This window comes from Pseudophryne corroboree, chromosome 2, assembly GCF_028390025.1.
Source record: "Pseudophryne corroboree isolate aPseCor3 chromosome 2, aPseCor3.hap2, whole genome shotgun sequence".
NCBI lineage: Eukaryota > Metazoa > Chordata > Amphibia > Anura > Myobatrachidae > Pseudophryne > Pseudophryne corroboree.
The window spans coordinates 510,327,313-510,347,616 of record NC_086445.1 but is presented as its reverse complement, the minus strand read 5'-3'; the positions used below and the strand labels follow the sequence as shown (position 1 = coordinate 510,347,616).

The 20,304-nt window shown below is 45.5% G+C and overlaps 2 protein-coding genes across 6 annotated transcripts in view; one reads left to right on the top strand and one right to left on the bottom strand.

The window, feature by feature from the left end:
- The window catches only part of VMP1 (vacuole membrane protein 1), a 361,547-nt gene that overhangs the window by 39,322 nt on the left and 301,921 nt on the right, over positions 1-20,304 (top strand). Inside the window, exon 1 of one of the 5 annotated variants that reach the window (XM_063954048.1) lies at positions 9,214-9,234. The exons of 1 other annotated variant lie outside the window; for it this stretch is intronic. The gene's annotated coding sequence lies outside the window, so the exon portion shown is untranslated. Of the gene's footprint in view, positions 1-9,213; positions 9,235-9,601; positions 9,752-9,805; positions 9,907-20,304 lie in introns of those variants that run through there. 3 more of the 5 variants (XM_063954045.1, XM_063954044.1, XM_063954046.1) reach the window with 3 other exon arrangements.
- Positions 4,426-9,460, bottom strand: PTRH2 (peptidyl-tRNA hydrolase 2). Its single transcript, XM_063954049.1, has 2 exons — positions 9,374-9,460; positions 4,426-4,992 (listed from the first exon to the last, which is right to left on the bottom strand). Exon 2 carries the CDS (start codon positions 4,980-4,982, stop codon positions 4,467-4,469), a length of 516 nt encoding a protein of 171 aa, XP_063810119.1. The 5' UTR covers positions 4,983-4,992; positions 9,374-9,460; the 3' UTR covers positions 4,426-4,466.

Sequence of the window (20,304 nt, the reverse complement as noted above, 5' to 3'; positions counted from 1 at the left end):
GCCCCTTGAAGATGGTGCGTCTTCCCGCACAAATTCTTTATACTGGCCTGAGGACTCAGTCGCAAAGGCGGGGGATTCCGTCCCCTGTGAGCGTCTGAGTATGGAGGATTCGGACGCTAACCTGGGGATTCAGTCTCTGGTTAGCGTCTGTGACCAGTGTAGGGTATTAAGACGCTGGCTCAGGATGCCCCTCAAAGCGCCAACACTGTGTGCCGCTGAGCCTTCCCTGCACTCCTACCCTTGTGCCGCCATATCTCGCCTCTTCTGATCTTCTGGCTCTGTAAGGGGGTGGTGGCATGCTGCCGGGGTGAGCGATCCCCTGTGGCGGGGAACGTTCGATCCACTCAGGAGCTCAATATCCGGTCAGCGGAGATAGTGGCTCAGACCCCGCAGGGCGGACACTACTCCCCCCATTAGTCCCTCGAAGCAGGGACTAGGGGGGGGGGGGTGTGAGTAATAAACTCTAAAGCTCTGTAGAGCTCCCGTAGCTGTGACCGGCTCCTCTGGGCACATTTTCTAAACTGGGTCTGGTAGGAGGGGCATAGAGGGAGGAGCCAGCCCACACTCTCAAACTCTTAAAGTGCTAGTGGCTCCTAGTGGACCCGTCTATGGGCCTAATTCTGAGTTGATCACAGCAGCAACTTTGTTTGCAGTTGGGCAAAACCATGTGCACTGCAGGAGGGTCAGATATAAAATGTACAGACAGAGTTAGATTTGGGTGGGGTGTATTCAAACTGAAATCTAAATTGCAGTGTAAAAATAAAGCAGCCAGTATTTACCCTGCACAAAAACAAAATAACCCACCCAAATCTAACTCTCTCTGCAAATGTTGTATCTCCCCCCCTGCAGTACACATGGTTTTGCCCAACTGCTAACAAACTTGCTGCTGCGATCAACTCAGAATTACCCCCCATACCCCATGATACTAATGTGGCCCCTAGCATTCTCTAGGACGTAAGAGAAAAGAAATCATTTAATGCAGCGGTGGCCAGCCCGCGGCTCTCGAGCCGCATGCGGTTCGGTCGGCTCCTGGCCACTGCTGCCCGGCACATACACTTGTCTCCGGCGGCGGTGTCACTCTTCAATTCAGCGCCGGTCCATGAGCCAATCAGAGCTCGCAGACCGGCAGCTATATCTGGCATTAGGGCCATTGCTGGCACTGTGGGGACATGTATACCTGGCACTGGGGGCATAGCTGGCACTGTGGGGACATGTATATCTGGCACTTGGGGGCATGTATATCTGGCACTAGGAGCATAGCTGGCACTGTGGGGACATGTATATCTGGCACTGGGGGCATAGCTGGCACTGTGGGGACATGTATATCTGGCACTGGGGGCATAGCTGGCACTGTGGGGACATGTATATATGGCACTGTGGGGACATGTATACCTGGCACTGGGGGCATAGCTGGCACTGTGGGGACATGTATATCTGGCACTGGGGGCATAGCTGGCACTGTGGGGACATGTATATCTGGCACTAGGGGCATAGCTGGTACTGTGGGGACATGTATATATGGCACTGTGGGGACATGTATACCTGGCACTGGGGGCATAGCTGGCACTGTAGGGACATGTATATCTGGCACTGGGGGCATAGCTGGCACTGTGGGGACATGTATATCTGGCACTGGGGGCATAGCTGGCACTGTGGGGACATGTATATCTGGCACTGGGGGCATAGCTGGCACTGTGGGGACATGTATATATGGCACTGTGGGGACATGTATACCTGGCACTGGGGGCATAGCTGGCACTGTGGGGACATGTATATCTGGCACTGGGGGCATAGCTGGCACTGTGGGGACATGTATATCTGGCACTAGGGGCATAGCTGGTACTGTGGGGACATGTATACCTGGCACTGGGGGCATAGCTGGCACTGTAGGGACATGTATATCTGGCACTGGGGGCATAGCTGGCACTGTGGGGACATGTATATCTGGCACTGGGGGCATAGCTGGCACTGTGGGGACATGTATATCTGGCACTGGGGGCATAGCTGGAACTGTGGGGTCATGTGTTATGTTGCACTGGGGGCACGTGTGTATCTGGCACTGTGGGGCACGTGTGTATCTGGCACTGTCGAGACATACAGTGGGGATTGAAAGTTTGGGCACCCCAGGCAAAAATTAATTTTAATGTGCAAAAAGAAGGCAAGGAAAGATGGAAAAATCTCCAAAAGGCATCAAATTACAGATTAGACATTCTTATAACGTCAAAAAAAGCTTGATTTTATTTCCATCATTTACACTTTCAAAAGAACAGAAAACAAAAAATGGCATCTGCAAAAGTTTGGGCACCCTGCAGAGTTAATACCATGTACTGCCCCCTTTGGCAAGTATCACAGCTTGTAAACGCTTTTTGTAGCCAGCCAAGAGTCTTTCAATTCTTGTTTGAGGTATCTTCGCCCATTCTTCCCTACAAAAGTTTTCCAGTTCTTTGAGATTCCTGGGCTGTCTGTGACGCACTGCTCTTTTAAGGTCTATCCATAGATTTTCAATTATGTTGAGGTCAGGAGATTGTGAAGGCCATGGCAAAATCTTCGGTTTACGCCTCTTGATGTAATCCACCGTGGATTTTGAGATGTGTTTAGGATCATTATCCATTTGTAGAAGCCATCCTCTCTTTAACTTCAGCTTTTTCACAGATGGCATCAAGTTAGCGTCCAAAATTTGCTGGAATCTTATTGAATCCATTTTTCCTTCTACTCGTGAAATGTTCCCTGTGCCACTGGCTGCAATACAACCCCAAAGCATGATTGATCCACCCCCATGCTTAACAGTCGGACAGAGGTTCTTTTCATTAAAATCTGTGCCCTTCCTTCTCCAAACGTACCTTTGCTCATTCCGGCCAAAAAGTTCTATTTTAACCTCATCGGTCCACAGAACTTTATTCCAAAATGCATCGGGCTTGTCTATATGTTCATTTGCAAACTTCAAACGCTGATTTTTGTGGTGAGGACGTAGAAGAGGTTTTCTTCTGATGACTCTTCCATGAAGACCATATTTGTACAAGTATCTCTTTATAGTGGAATAGTGTACCACAACTCCAGTGTCTGCCAGATCTTCCTGGAGGGATCGTGCAGTCAAACGTGGATTTTGACTTGCTTTTCTCACAATCCTGCAAGCTGTTCTGTCTTGATTTTTTTCTTGGTCTTCCAGATCTTGCTTTAAATTCCACTGTTCCTGATGACTGCCATTTCTTAATTACATTCCGAACAGAGGATATGGGCATCTGATAACGCTTTGCTATCTTCTTATAGCCTTCTCCTGCTTTGTGAGCGTCAACTATTCTCAGTTTCAGTGTTCTACACAACTGCTTAGAGGAATCCCATAGTGCTGATTGTTGGAGCAAGGTCAGATGAGTCTGGGCTTTTAAAACCTTTGAGATTGACAACACCTGGTCTTTCCAGACGATGATTGAGAACAATCCATGACACTGCCAGGTCTCAGCTGTCCAAAGGGGGCAGTACATGGTATTAACTCTGCAGGGTGCCCAAACTTTTGCAGACACCATTTTTTGTTTTCTGTTCTTTTGAAAGTGTAAATGATGGAAATAAAATCAAACTTTTTTTGACATGTTATAAGAATGTCTAATCTGTAATTTGATGCCTTTTGGAGATTTTTCCATCTTTCCTTGCCTTCTTTTTGCACATTAAAATGAATTTTTGCCTGGGGTACCCAAACTTTCAATCCCCACTGTATATGTATCTGGCACTGTGGAGGCACCCATTTATTGGCATTTTTATATGTATGTGGCACTGTACTGGGGCATTATATGTATGTGGCACTGTACAACAAGACTAAAAATGGAGTTATGACACAAGGTCATACTCCTACAAACATCATACCGAAAGGTGTGCGCACAAAAATGGGGCGTGGCTTTGTGAAAACTAGGCCACGCCCCCATTTTTATTGGCTCTTGACGTTGATTACAGATCTTTTCTTGCTCTTTGCCTCTGACTGGTTGGCCACCCCTGATTTAATTGGAGAGGATTGAGAAGATTAGATTATGCAAATGGAAAGGAAATCTGAAACAGCTGTATATATGACACAATCTTCAAAGTTATTTGCTTCCGTAATGTGCAAGAATAGGAGGTGCTATTTGCTAATAAACTCACTAGTAATGTTTCTCAGTTTGTTTACTGCATTTTAATGCAAGGCTTCAGATGTTCTGCTACTGCCAATTGAACATTCACCCCACTGCATGGGACACTGATGAAAATAACTACAGAATTTGTTATCTAATAAAAATCAGGAAAGTAAGAATAGCTCCAAAAACTAGAATTGTTCACATGTGTATCTGTTGGGGCAAATTTTCATAATGCATCTTAATAAACACTGAACACAATATGGGGGACGGGACGGACGACCTTCTTTAACAAGCCAAGAGTCAAACAAGAAAAAGCATCATAAATAGATGACTTGTCAAATATTTATATTTTATTACAATCTAGTGACTTCAATAGAGCTTTAAATGTCCAGTCACTTTATCAATTAAATCACTCGGACCAGGTCCTACACCAAGGACAGTTCGAGAGCCTGGTGCTATCTGTGTACGACCAGCATCCTGTATCAGGCTAATGGTCAGTCCCAGTTGTTTTGCTTGTGTAAGGAGGTCAACCAAGGCCTCTTCGTCTGGTGCTTTCAACACTACTTTTGGTTGTCCAGAATATTCCCATTGTTTCAGTAATTCAGGATTTCTCTTGAGGATCTGTTTGTACGCAGATACTGCAGCATGTGAGCACTGTGCAGCAACTTTTCCCTTCCCCATTTTTAAATCGTTCCGGACAACTAATACCATCTTGAATTCGCCACTCTCTCCCATAACAGTTGCGTCACTTTCCACCTCATTTGCTGCTATACTTCTGATGTTTCGTGAGTGTCCATAGCGACCACGTAAACGCCAGCCTAGAAACAGACCACATGCTATTCCTGCTGCCAATGACAGAGTTCCAGTGTTCGAAATATAATCCATTTCCAGTTACCTAAAAACAAGACAAGTTTTATTGCAATTTAGATTTCTATTGTAATAGCGCCAAAGAGATCATGGATTATATGAAAACACAGTGGTGAATTCAATTGTTTCCCCCGCAGCCGCCACTAGATGGGTTTAGCTGTTTTACACAGCAAAACCCGGCCTGTCTGGGCGCAATTTAAAAGATAAAACAAATTAATTGCACCTTGAGGTCCCCCTTCACTTAGGAAACCGGGCGTGCAAAACAACTGAATCACCCCCCGTAAAAGTCCTACACATGGCAACTAAATCTTACTATACAGCTAAATTTCATGTGTCAGTATTGTGTTACAGTCTGTAACACATGCATTTTCCCTCAATCATAAATGAAACCAAATGAAAGAAGTAGAAAAAGCTGCTAATAATACCGCTTTTACACCACTTTGGTGGGTTGCAGCCGGGAGCCTGACATGGGTGCTACACGGCTGCGACACGCCTCATGCCCCTTTCCCACTGCTGTCTCCAACCCGGCATATTGCTGGGTTGGTGAAGTTGCCGGTGATGCAGCGGCGCTTGGAGATCACATGATTTCCAAGCTCCGCCTGTCCATTCACTGTGAATGGGAGCCGGGTCGATGAGACCTGGCTCCCATTTACACAGCACAGGTTGCCGGGTTGAACCAGTGTTCAACCCTGTTCGCTACCCGAGTTGGAATACCGGGTCACGCGACACGGATTATTCCAACTGGGCCCATTTACACAGCACGGCAACACAGGTTATGTACGCTCATGTGCAATAACCCGTGTTAGAAGCTGGTGGTGTAAAAGGGGTGTAATTTACTGAGAAGTGAGTGTCACGTAGGAGCTATTCACTCATTCATTTGCAAGAATAGAATGCAGAGGCTGTTGCACAGGAGAACAAGCAGCAGCATCAATCATAAGCATAGGGACATATAGGGGAACATATACTAAGCAGGGATAAAAGTGGAGAAGTGAGCCAGTGGAGAAGTTGCCCATGGCAACCAATCAGCTGCTCTGTATATGTTTGTAGTATGCAAATTATAAATGTTACCTCAATGCCGATTGGTTGCCATGGGCAACTTCTCCACTGCCTCACGTCTCCTCTTTTATCCCTGCTTAGTACATGTCCCCCATAGTCTTTGAATTTCTAGTGCTTTTCTAGCTAAAACAAAATGGTTCATGGTACTCAGATGGATCTGTGGTGACAGGGGGCCTGATACAGAGGCGGACACAGTTGAGAGAAAACACATTAGAAATAATAATCCGCAAACTGCGCACGTGCGGCTCAGAAGAAATCCTTAATACATCAGTGTTCGCAAAAACGCGCTATAGCGCGTATTTTACCCCAAAACGGAGGATGAGGACTCACTTTTTAATAATGGGAGGGTCCCCGGGGACGCGCTCCGCTGGGATGCACTCTGGCGCTTGCTCTGACGTTACTTGTCAGACGTGCGCGTCAGGCGGCTGCTGGGCGGGAGGACGCAGAGAGAGAGTACCACGCTCCCGCTGTGAGGAGCGAGGGAGTGCACAATCATGCCGCCGACCACGGGAAGCCGCAGCGCGGCTCTCTGGGGAGGGAGGAGGTTCGAGAGAGCCGGAGTCTGTGTCAGAGCCGGAGCCGCCGCCGGGTGACATTTCTCGGCAGTGATGAAGTTTGCCGGACCCGCCACCAGGGGACAGCTCTCTGCAGTGCAGAAATTGAGGATGCAGGTAGGGCGCTGGGACAGTGGGGAAGGAGTGTGTGGAGCTGGAGCCAGTGTGCAGGGCCAGGCAGAAACAGCACCATGCCAATGCTCCCTTCACAGTGTCTGCCCCTTCTCCAGCCCAGTGTCCCCCAGCATTACTGACCCTGCCAGCAGAGGATTTCCCCCTTCCCTCCCCATCTAGTCCACTGTGCCATCTCACTGCCCTCCCATCTAGAACCCCCAATCAGTCCAGACACACTGATCCCCCCCCAACCCAGTCACACCCCTATCTCACTGCCACCTTCCCACCCTGCTCAGTGCCTCCCCATTCATAGTGTCCCCCCCATACAACCCAGTGTCCCCCACCATCTCATGGACTCCCTCATCCCAGTCTCCCCTCCCCCAACCAGCCCCCTGCCCCCATCTCACTGCCCCCTCAGCAAGAACCCCACCAGCCAGTCCCATTACAGTGCCCCCTCATTCATTCCAGTGTACTCCTTTCTACTGCTTAAGGGCCCTACACATTTAACGATCCACGCCGAGCTGCCCGACGGCGGATACAGCCGACGGGTGACCCGGCGGTGGGGGGCAGTGACAGGGGAGTGAAGTTCCTTCACTCCCTCCGTCACCCGGCTCCATAGAAGTGCAGGCAAATATGGACGAGATCGTCCATATTGGCCTGCATGCACAAGGGAAGGGGCACCAGCGATGAACGAGCGCGGGGCCGCGCATCGTTCATCGCTTGTGCCTCCACACTGAAAGATATGAACTTTATCGCGTTCATTAATGAACGAGATCGTTTGTATCTTTCAGTCAGATCGACCAGTGTGTAGGGCCTCTTAGTGATCCTACATTCCACCACCATCTCGCTGCCCCCTTCCCATCCAGACCAGTGCTTTACCTGGCGCAAAGTGTATAACGTGCTCTGCCTGGCGCAAAGTGTATGACGTGCTCTGCCTGGCGCAAAAGTGTATGACGTGCTCTGCCTGGCGCAATGTGTATGACGTGCTCTGCCTGGCGCAATGTGTATGACGTGCTCTGCCTGGCGCAATGTGTATGACGTGCTCTGCCTGGCGCAATGTGTATGATGTGCTCTACCTGGCGCAATGTGAACTGGCACTATTATGTGGTCACGCCCCTTCCCCATGAAGCCACGCCCCTGATTTTTAGCGGCGCGCAGTCCTTGCTTCCATGCTTTGGAGAATAGGAGGGGGAGCACCTATTCACTTTCTGCTGGAGGGCACCAAAGTGTCTAGTTACAGCTCTGGTGCAGGGTGTCCTGTATGCTACACAGCGCAGCAGCATTTTCACCACCTCCCCCTTGCAACACTTTTTAGTGTCCAAATCAAGTCTGTGTGTTTTTATATTTGAATCATTAATACGATTAATAAAAGCCTTCATTCCGATCGGACCCAGAAAAGGACAGGTAGGACCCCAATTTTTAAAAGTGAGGGGTCCCTGGGACCCACTTTTTTTCAGGCTCAGCGCGATCACTGCTACATATGCGTGAACCAACGTGCGCGATGGTGCGCGTGGCTGCATATGACATCGCTGTTACTTTAGACGACTTCTGCAATTCATGGGTGGTTCAGGGTGGAGACTGGAAGATGACCTAAAGTCATTGCAAAAATCGGAGGAGTCACAGGCATGTTTCGGCATGTGGCTGCGATCTTTTTCGCAACACCAAGCCACAGTGGACATGTCTTAAGTTACAAGAAAGGGAGACACTGCACCAGGCAGGAGCTGCTCAAGGAGTTGATTGATTTTACCTTTGCACTAAGCGCTGAGTAAATGTACCCTATATCATACATGACCCTCTCCAGGAGGGACGGAATGCTCTGCTCCTGGACTTCCCTCTAAAATGTTGGATTGCCATCACCTGTGCTGAAACACCTTTCTTATCCATTAACCTGTTCAAAAGCGTTGGGTATGGTATGTTGGAAGCCGGGATCCCGGTGATCAGCATACCGACGACGCCAGGATCCCAGCCGCCAGAATGCTGGTAGGGGGGCGAGTGCAATGAAGCTGTGCGGCGCTCGCCACGCTGCAGGCTCTATTCCCACTCTATGGGTGTAGTGGACACACACGAGTGCGAATAGCCGGGATTCCAGCTGTCAGCATTGTCAGTGGTCGTGATTCCAGCTTCGGTATCCTGACCGCCGGGATCCCGACTGCCGGCAATGTAACCGACACCTGTTCAAAACTGGTATTGGCAATCATACATTAAGAGAAAAGTCCAGGATCAGAGCATTCTGTCCCTCCTGGAGAGGGTCATGTTGGGAGATTGCTATATGGCCAGACCCTTTCACACACATTTCAGGTTACCATAAAAGCGCAGCTAAAATTAGACAAACTATTCTAGCTGGAAAGCTCCCCTTATCAGATGTACACAATTTTTAGTAGGTTCCTTCACCGGCATTACCAGCAGGGGGCAACACTAATAGGTAGATCTACTGTATATATAGTTATTATTTTTCCTCACTGGCGGTGATCTTGCCCTTGCTGTCTGAATGGCACTAGAATACAGGGGGCAATATTTCCAATAAAAAGGGGCAACATATTTGCACGGTAATTAGGTAACCGTAAGGAGCACATCATCCTCGCTACAGTCACTGGCCCTGAGCAGCAGGGTGCGGCAGTGTCAGGCTTCCATGTGGGCCACCGATCAGTAACACGGGAGAAAGGGAGGCGGGAGGGCAGCTCTCACCGGGCACCGCCGCGATCTCTCCACGTTCTTCTCAGCTGGATGCTTCCTGAATCAGCGCGATCCGGTGTCGCTCGCACTCAACGTCACCGCTGCTCATTGCCACCACTCTCCGGCTTTGAGCCACGTATTACCGTATACGCCGCTGCCTGGCCGCTCGGAACTTGTTATCGCACTCGGCGACACACGCTCTGCGGTACAGAGGACAACAGTTCAGCGCCTGATACCCACGCGGCCGCGGCTGGGAAGGGCGCGGGGTGATGACGCGGGGATGGGGGCGGCTGCTGCTGAGCTGACAGCGGTGACGAGGCTTCCGGTGGAGTGACCCGGTGAGTGTGACTGTGTGACAGATCGCGGGTGAGAGGCGGCGGCGGGGAGGAGGTGAGTGAGCCGGGGCCGCTATATGGGGGGCTGCGCGGTGACAGAGCCCCGGGCTGACAGTGACAGGGCTCATCTGTGGTGTTATCGCTCCTGGGTCCCCATTCCCCTCATGTGCCCGGGCTGGTAACCACCTGCAATGCTAGACGGGAGACTATGTATGTGTGTATATATATATATATATATATATATATATATATAATGTATGGGTGACTGTGTATATACGTATGTATATATATGTGATTGTATGTATGTGTGTGTATGTATATCTTATCACTTGTATACTGTTATGGTGACATAGAGCTGCGATATATGATAGTGATGATCATACTTGCTGTTGTACATGTGCTGGGGCCAGTGCTTGGCTGGTAAACCATTGTTACATTATCTTGAAAATAGTCCCAGGTTGCTCTCTCCATGCTGCTATATATATGCGGATGGCCAGGTGACACCACCAGCCACAGACTCGGACCATGGCAGCTACTGGGTTTTTTTCTTTTTTTCTCTCTCTCTATCATTTTTCACTTCCACTGTATATCACACTTTGAAAAACAGTCGGTAGTGCCCCCTGCTTATACAGGAGAGATCCAGCCACTGTGATCAGTGTAGGGGTAACACTCAGGAACGGATTATATTGTACATCGTAGAATGGCAACTTCATTATTTTGTATCAGTTTATATTGATTACAAAAAGAAATACTTGTTACATAGGAGGTTTACATGAAATAATGTGCAATCTCTATATAAATATCACCCTGCAAATGATTGAGACTGTCACTATAAGACCCATTAACCAGTGCTGTGGATTAAGTGTATTGTATGTTTATGTAAACCTATATGGCAATGAAACATTGTCAATGCTCATTAACATTAACAGTGGCATTTTTTTTTACTATGACTGCCCTGCCCCATTTACATGCTTTTCTACAAGTCCCCCCTCCCCCAAACAGTCACAAGCTCTGGTTGACCACATGACACACACTACTCCATAATCAGCCTGTCCTGAAAAATGTATTCTGAGCAAAGGAATCACTCTCCCAGTGTATGCACTTATTACTTTTTTCTTGCCTTTGTACAAGTAGACATATGAGCTTAAATTGTGTCTTCCTTATATAGTAGAAATAATAATAATAATTATAATATTAAAACAGCTTTATTGCTAATATCTAATTTTTATTTGTATGAAAGCCACACATTAAAATCCAGGTTATTTGTAAAATGGCCAAAGTTGGGTCCTATTTGGCCATACACTTGAGGTGAGTCTAGATGGTCACACCAACCTTGGGGGTCGATTCAATTCAGAGCAAATTGAATAGCGCTGGGAAGGAGCTCCCAGAGCTATTTAATTCAGCGCAATGTTATCCCTGGGGTGCAAGCAGAAATCTGTCAAAACTAGGTCCGCGATGCTATTTTGTGTCCTACTGCAGTGCAAACAGCATTGCAACGAGGCACTTTAGTTGGAGAATGCCCGTTCCCGCGATTAAACATCCTGTTTAGTCCACAAGCACCAGCATTCTCTGACTTGGCAGCACGCTGAATTGAATAGCTCCAGGAGCTCCTACCCCGGGCTATTCAATTCGCTCTGAATTGATTTGACCCCCTTGATTGTATATACATAACAATTGAGACCACTGGCTGACTGGTATTATCCATCTTTGATGATGGTGGGTATGAGTTTGTTTTGGTTTCTAATGTCCACCTATCCCCAAACTGAGTGATTAAAGTGAATAATTTATGTTTAGTTAATGTGATAGTGTTTACTTTAAACCCAATTCCGTTTATTTTTGGATTATTTAAGGGTATATTAATGAGGCAGAGAAAAGCCCTATTTTGCGGTCAACAGGGCTTTTCTCTTCCTAGTGCTATTCACAGAGCAGGTTACTGTGGAGAAGTTCATTACTTCTCTAGTAGCACCCGGCTCCACGGGTGAATCGCATTGCCATATTTTAGTATGGTGAGTGCTATTCATGAAAGAACAGAAAGCCATGCTATCCATTCCACAGCTGTGTTCAGATACACCATCCCAGGATGGCATAGGCTGAACTTCCCTCTGCTTCTGTCAGTCACTGGGACCTAGCTCCGTCCCTTTTTTTTCTCTGAGTACACAGGAGTTCGCCCTTTTCACAGACGCCGGCGCATACACGCTTAATCAGGCAGAAGATGCCGGCGCAAATAGCCAAGCTATCAAAACGAAAAGTGCAAATGTTAATGAGCATTGAGTAAACTGAGTCAATGTTTCATTCCCATATACTGTAGGTTTACATAAACATACAATACTCTTAATTCACAGCACTGTGATAGTCTCAATCATTTGCAGGGTGATATTTATATTGAGATTATTTATTATATCAGAGCACAAATGGAAAAATTAAAAGGCTGTAAAAAAAGACGGGACTGCCGGACCACGTTATACTGCATCGCTACGCACAACAGGTAAGGGTACATGTATTGCTTCTTAACTAAGCTTTAAGACTGCATCAAACTCATGCGATATATATATATAGTGATAAGTAACAATTCTGTACTGTACTGCACATTTCATGAATAGACCCTTTAGAGGCTAATTTAGCAATGTATTTTTCCAAAAAATGATGTAGAAACTTGAGTTTCTGCATAATGGGGTCTATTAATGAACAAAATGAAAACCGAATTGTTTCTTTTCAATATATATCTCATTGGTTAGATGCGATATATAGCTTTGTTAAGTCATGTATACTTACCTTTCCGGTAAAGCGATCCGGTATCCAGGGCTCCGGCGGTCCTCCACCAAAGCTATTTAGAGTTTGGCAACATTAGTGTACACCGTCATGTAAACTGCTTTAAGCCTATGGTGGCATAGTAGCAGGAGAGGGATCTTTCAGTCCCCCTCCTGCAGCCTTCATCCGATACAGCTCCGATTCTAGAAGCTGACACGGCGTATGCACCGAGTCCGTTTTCCCCAGAGAACTCTTTTAAAAACGTGAAAAATGTCTTCAATGCCGGGCAAGTAACACAGAGGGACAGCGGTTATTACTTCCGATGTCCCTGCAGGTTTTTTTTTTCTTACATAGCAGGGACATTTTCATTCAAAATATCTGCTGCAAAACAGAATAATAATCGAAATACATAATTTTTATTTATTTATTTTTTAAAATCTCAATTTACTTTTTTTCTGTTGGTTAGAATTGTAAAATGTTCTCACATTACAAATACAAAGTCCATGTTTTGTGAAACTGTCATGCAGGCCAGTTCTGAGAATACATTCACTAATCAGTTCAGTACATGGACAAAGCTGTGGACATTGTAAGGGTGAATATTTATACCATTTTTTTATTTATTTTTTAAATTAGAATGGTAGAAATATTAGTTATTTCTCCACCCCTCAATTGTACATTATAACAGAACTGGAGGTAGCAAAAGTTATAAATGACCAAAGGACCTATATTTTATTTCATTTGAGTATGTTGAGTAACCTCTCATTGCTGTTTTACAACTGACATGTTTTTTTGTTTGTTTTTGCCTGACCTCTTTTTTAATATTATTTTAATGGTGATCACAGTTGAGGGGCGGTATGTACTAACCTTGCGCTGTATGTCCCGCCACACATCACTGATCATAGCATCAGGGCCGAAACTAGGGTTGCTCTCACCCGGGGCAAGATAGTAAATTTGCGCCCCCCCGCAAAGTAAAAAAAAAAAAAAAAGTATAATTAAAATACAATTTTATATATATATATATATATATATATATATATATATATATATATATATATATATATATATATAATCCCACACGTTACACCACAGAGGAGCCTCTGCCACACTACAGCCGCTTATGCACGTTACACCACAGAGGAGCTGCGTATACACATTAGATAGATTATATAGGCGGCACACTATCACACATATGGTGCAGGTCCCAGGGGAACTCTGACACCCACACACAGACCAGGGGCACCCTGACACAAAAACAGATTGTATATGACCACATTGACACACACACGGTATAGGGACCAGATGTACACTGACACACACAAAATATATAGGGACCAGATGTGTACACACACACACACACACACACACACACACACACACACACACACACACACACTGTATAGGGACCAGATGCACACTGACACACTATATAGGGACAAGATGCACACTGACACACACACACACACACACACACACACACACACACACACACACACACACACTGTATAGGGACCAGACGCACACTGACACACACTGTATAGGGACAAGATGTACACTGACACACACAAAATGTGTAGGGACCAGATACACACTGACACACAACACACACACACACACACACACACACACACACTGTATAGGGACCAGACGCACACTGACACACACTGTATAGGGACAAGATGTACACTGACACACACAAAATGTGTAGGGACCAGATACACACTGACACACAACACACACACACACACACACTGTATAGGGACCACAGGAACACTGACACACGCACACACACACACACACACACACACACACACACACTGTATAGGGATCAGACGCACACTAACACACACACACACTGTATAGGGACCACAGGAACACTGACACACACACACACACACACACACACTGTATAGGGACCAGACGCACACTGACACACACTGTATAGGGACAAGATGTACACTGACACACACAAAATGTGTAGGTACCAGATACACACTGACACAACACACACACACACACACACACTGTATAGGGACCACAGGAACACTGACACACACACACACACACACACACACACACACACACACTGTATAGGGATCAGACGCACACTAACACACACACACTGTATAGGGACCACAGGAACACTGACACACACACTGTATAGGGACCAGAGGAACAATGACACACACACAAACACATACACATTGTAGAGGGGGAGCTGTCTGCCAGGTAGAGAAACATACCTCATAATAAATCTCTCTCTGTCACAGCTGCCCCTCGTTCACAGTCCACGCTGCTGCGTTGTGTGCCTCCCCCTGTTCCCAGTCATGGGGGAGGGCTGTGGGCTCAGGGCTGCTGAAGACATGCTGTCTCCGTGAAAGCTCCCCTGTCAGAGGAGCCTGCAGAGTCCAGTGCGGAATGCTGCAGCGTCAGTGACAGTGACTCATTCACTGTCACTGACTGACTGCAGCCGCCAGCCAGTGTGCTCTCATCAGTCCCAGGCTCGGCTCTGCTCAACCGCGCCGGCCAGACTACTGTCTCCGTCCTCTCTCCCTCACCTCCGCGGCAACCAGAGATTTTGGCTGCAGAAACAGCCTCCCTAGCGCCCCCACATTCCAGCGCCCGGGGCGCGTGACCCCCTAGCCCCCCCTTAGTTACGGCCCTGATAGCATCGATACCAATCGCAAATGCACTAACATATGCGATTGGCATTGCAAAGGGCAGCTCTTCTGATAAGAATTGTCCTTTGCGATGTTCTCCTGTATTTCGACGTCTAGGTTTATGACTCGGAAGTCCATCTGTGCATGCGCAGAGACGCTGCGGCCACGGGACACTCTGGTAAGGATCCGATTGGATCCCTCTGACAGCATGCGATGCAGAGAGAAGACCGTAGGCTTCCATATGGTAACGACAGCTTTTGTCTGAATCGGCCCCTTAATTGGTACCTCAGTTATTTTGATGTAACCATCTGTGCCGAAGCCTGGATATCACTAAAACCTGCACTGTTAATGACCAAGGTTGGGAATGCCTGCTTATAGGATACAGATCTGTAATTCAGCTCTGTAATGTAATTGTCTATTGGTACGGACTGATCAACGTATCCCTGTTCCTTATGTTAAACACCATACAGTAATTGTACCAACTTCCCAATAATTGGGGCATCAGCCTGATTTCTCGTATAATATGTATGTTTGATTCATTCGGCATTTCAATGATAAATCGGGAAAATCTTGTCCACGAATATGACTGTTTGATAATCATCTTGATGGGTCAAGAGCGACAATCTTGCCCACAATCTCCCAATATCCTGCAATGTGTGAGCATTCTCAGTAATACCCCTTTCACACTTCCAATGCCGGATCTCACCCGGGAATTGGAAACGGGTCCTTCCCGGGTGGGAACCGGCATTGGATGCTACAGTAGGCTTCCCTGACCTGGCAATATGCTGGGCGGGTTGCCATGGAGGCGGAGGCGTCGCTGGGAGATGAGCTCATCTCCGCACCGCCTCTCCTCATGTAGTGAACGAGTCCCGGGAGCCCGTTCACGCTACCTCTGACTCGGTATTCAATAACACTGCTTTATTCCCAGGTTGAATTACCGGGTCAGGCGACCTGGGATTTCGACCATGGCGTTTTCACACTGCACACCGACCCCTGTGGATACCGGGTTATTTGTGCGGTGTGAAAAGGGTATAATATGACCATTTTCCCATGTTTTTTCATGACACTGTCTTCCTAATTGTAGGTGGACAAATGCAAATTCAGTGTGGTGTGGCAGAAAATTGGTTACTTGGAAAAAAAGTGCTCTTGTTTCACCCATCAGTCATACATAATTCAGTATTGTTTATTCCTACATTTTCTCCGTTGATATTCGATTTTACTTTATTTGCTTCCGTATACTTAAAGGGGGGTACACAAAGAGAGATCCGTGCTCAATTTCTCGCCCCCCCCTCCCCCCTCGCTCAGCGCACATCGCGCTGTGTGCTGAGCGGGGGGAGAGATGAGTGGTCTGTGCTAGATCGCTCAGCACACAATACCGCCTGTGTGTACGGGCCTTTACAAACATCCCATTTTAGCTTCTGTTTACAAATTGTTTGTTTTGCAGTTAAAACATCTGGTGAATAACCCTGAATTGACCTTTTCACACAGAGCCAGGACCCGACCCGAGTTGCGCCGGCTTGCCGCTGTAATAACACGGGTTCTCAGCTCTGTGTGAAAGGGGTGTGAGAACACTCGAAGCTGAAGTGGTATTAACAGGTGGTTTATCTACCACAAAAACAGCATAATATGGCATATCAGACACAGGAGGCGATTCAGTTGTTTAGCCTGTTTCGTTTGAGCGCCTAAACTGGACTTTTCATGTCGTGGGCAACAGTTTAGCCATCTTGCGTGGCTAAACCCGCCACTCTGCTCGATCAGTGCGATAAAACAATGGGAGCCCAAACAATTGCATACCACCCCATCTAAAGTGACGGGGGAAATGCGATTATGGGCACCCACTAAACAATTGCATCGCCCCCAGAGAATAGAGCTGGTGATCTTCTGATGTGTCCGCTGATGTTCTGGTGATGTTGCTTCTTTCATCCCAATTCGCTTAATGCGTGTCGCCATATTAGAATATCTTCTTTTTTTTTTTTTTAAGGCGCTGTTCACAACGCCAATAGAGTAAATAAATGTTATTCTATAACATTTTTGGTTGTATAATGCTGCACTTTCTACTCTGCGGCTGCAGTGGAAATTGCGCTGAAGTTCTCACTTCATTTTGTGTCATTGTTCCTTAGAATGTAGTCAGGCAGGATCATCTTACATTCCCACAGGTCTATTGCAGTGTGTACCAAATATCAGCTGAGAAGCAGGATGTTCTAGTTCCTGATCAAGCTATATCTCTTCTCTGGTTACTAGCTGGTAACTGCTTCTTGTTTGATAATCCGGTTAATTGGCAATATAAACAAAGAATTAAGTTTGTTAATGTGATACACTAAAGGACAGATATTTCTTTATTTACCAGCAAAATTGAAAATGGTATAAAGAAAATAAATATGTAAACCTCTTTGTACTTTCTGGTAGATTTACTTTACTATCTTTTATCCCCTTGTACATTTATAGAAGCCTGCAATTTATGTTGAAAACTGAACATACTGTATGTTAAAAAACCCCACTGCCTCTCCCCCATCTATTCCTATTTTATTTTTGTATCTTTCCTTCCCTTTATTTCAATTGTAAAACCTTAATAAAAATGTAATATAAAAAAAAGAAAAGAAATACAGTATGTGATCTAAATTGTTCCAAAGTATACAGTAAATCATTTATTCTCTCAATAAGTATAATAGTGAAAAATAGGTTTTATTTACATAGTATGTTTAATGAACAACTGTTTTCAATAAGGTCACGATTAGAACATTTGATGTCTTCTTTATTTGATATCTCAGTTATTGGTTAAGGTAATGGTACAAAAACACATCAATAACTATCATTGTATATAAGGATTACTGTATGTTTAAAATTTGTCCTTCTTACAATTATCAAACAGCCAAATATTGCCCTGTTTCTCTATCGTATAGTTTATGCTTTGGAATATTTGTAATCTCTTCTTTCTTTTTTTTACCCCACTGTCATTTTATATTTTTTATTTATTTATTTATTTTTGCTGTTTTTAATAGGATCTTGTGGGGTTAAATTAATGGATTTTAATAAAAGTAGAATTTTTTTTTTTTTTAAATAAATTTCTTTATTAGACAGCCAAAGAGTCACAACGTAAATTAGCAGTATTCACTTTACAGTAATAGTCAGCAGTGACAAACAATCAGGTTCAATAACGAATAAAATACAGAAAATTGAAGGCTGTACGGCTTTTTCGTTTTTTTTTGTAGTAGAAGAGAAAGTAAACTAAAGATATTTCACATAGAGTAATATCAACACAGCTATCTAGCAACAATATTAGGGGGGTAGGTTTCACCAAGGTGTACCACTCTCCCCAACAATAAACAATCTATATAATATGTATTCTGATTATCCCAGCTGTGAAGAAGGAGAAACAGGAAAGGAAAGGAAAGGACAGAGATAGAAAGTAATAAGAAGGAAATATTACAGAAATACCATAAATAGGTGGCGTATATATTGCCGGAAGGGGGGGGATGGGGGGGAGTTAGTCTGATATATACTCTGGATAAGGAGGTGGAATCATGGTTTCGGAGTAGACACTGTAGTGTGTAGTATCCTAACTTGGGAGAGTCAATGTTATAAGTGGAGTCAACTCATGAACTTTGTTTAAGTACCGGAAATCAGGTGATAATGCCCGCTATCCGACTAGTCCAGTACCACGTTGTGTCTCGGAATACCCTCCAAATACATTTACGTTTATCCGTAGGTAAACTCTCTATATAGGGTCCCCACTTTTTATGGAAAAGTATAACTCCATTTTCAATTTGGAAGGTGGCCATTCGTCTCTCACAAAATAGTACGTCTAGTAAAGCGGATTCCCATTCTCCTACCGTTGGGGCAGTTTTATATATCCAGTGTCTCAGTATCACCTGCTTTGCCACTGTAACCATCACAGTTAGCAGCGGGATCATTGGGGTGAGATCAAATCGTACCAGCCAGGGTGAAAAGTCAGCGAACAACAGCGGACTCGCCATCCCAGGGAGAGTTAATTTGAGTAGTCGGGATAAATACTGGAGAATCTTACACCAGAATCGTTTAATTTTTCCACATAACCAAAAATTGTGTGCAAGGGATGCTCCATTTACTCCACATTTAGGGCACGTGCCCGTCTCACCCGGGCGGAAGTGTTGTCTTTGGGAGGGGGATATATACATCCTATTTACTGTCTTTAAATGTATTTCTTGTAGTGTAGCGGATTTTAGAGCCTTAAGGACTAGGTCAGTGTTTGCAGAGATGCCGCCCATCTCGGGTATCTCTGGGAGCTCCTTCTGCCAGGAGTCAGAGAGGGGGGACCAAGAGGGGGCTGACACCTCAATTAGGTCATTGTAAAGATATCGAATTTTGTAGGGATTTAGTCTGCAAAATGTGAGAGTGTCAAGAATTATTCGATTAGAGGCCCCTTTGCCTAAGGGGTCACGAAGAGAGTTGACATAATGACGCGCTTGGAGAAACATGAAAAAGTTGGAGTGGGGTAATGAGAATTTGTCACGTAATTGCATAAAGGAGAACATCTGTCCACCAGGATCAAAGACATCTTTAATGGTGTATATCCCCTTACATTTCCATGTGTAGAAGTGACAGTTATCCAAAGAGGAGGGGAAATTGGGGTTACCCCATAAGGGTATGTATGGTGACTCAAATGGGTCAGTACGAAATATTTTATGGATGGAGGTCCAGGCCCTATAGGTATCCCAGAATAAGATATTATTCCTAACTTCTTGGGGTAGTCCAGATCTCGGCGTGTGGAGTAAAGCTGCAGGGGAATAAGGAGAGAACAGTGTCTCTTCCAGTTCTAGGTTCGTGAATATGTCTGACCGCAGTAGCCAATCTGAGGCGAACTTAAATAATGCTGATCTGGCGAACATCATTACATTGGGCATACTCAGTCCGCCTTTTCGTTTATTAACATAGGTGCGGGCTTTGGGCATACGTGGTTTTGAATTTTTCCAAATAAACTTTGAAAATATTTGTGAGCAGAGTAGGGCGTCCTGCTTAGTGATTGTAATAGGGAGCATTTGAAGCAGATAAGCCAGTTTAGGGAAAATAATAGCTTTTATCACCACTATTCTGCCCAACAGAGAAAGTTTAAGGTCCTTCCAGGATTCTAATCGTGTTTTAATTTGTTGAATAATAGGCGTATAATTAAATATATATAGCCGGGAGAGTTCCGAGGGAATATAAATACCTAGATATTTCAGTTTAG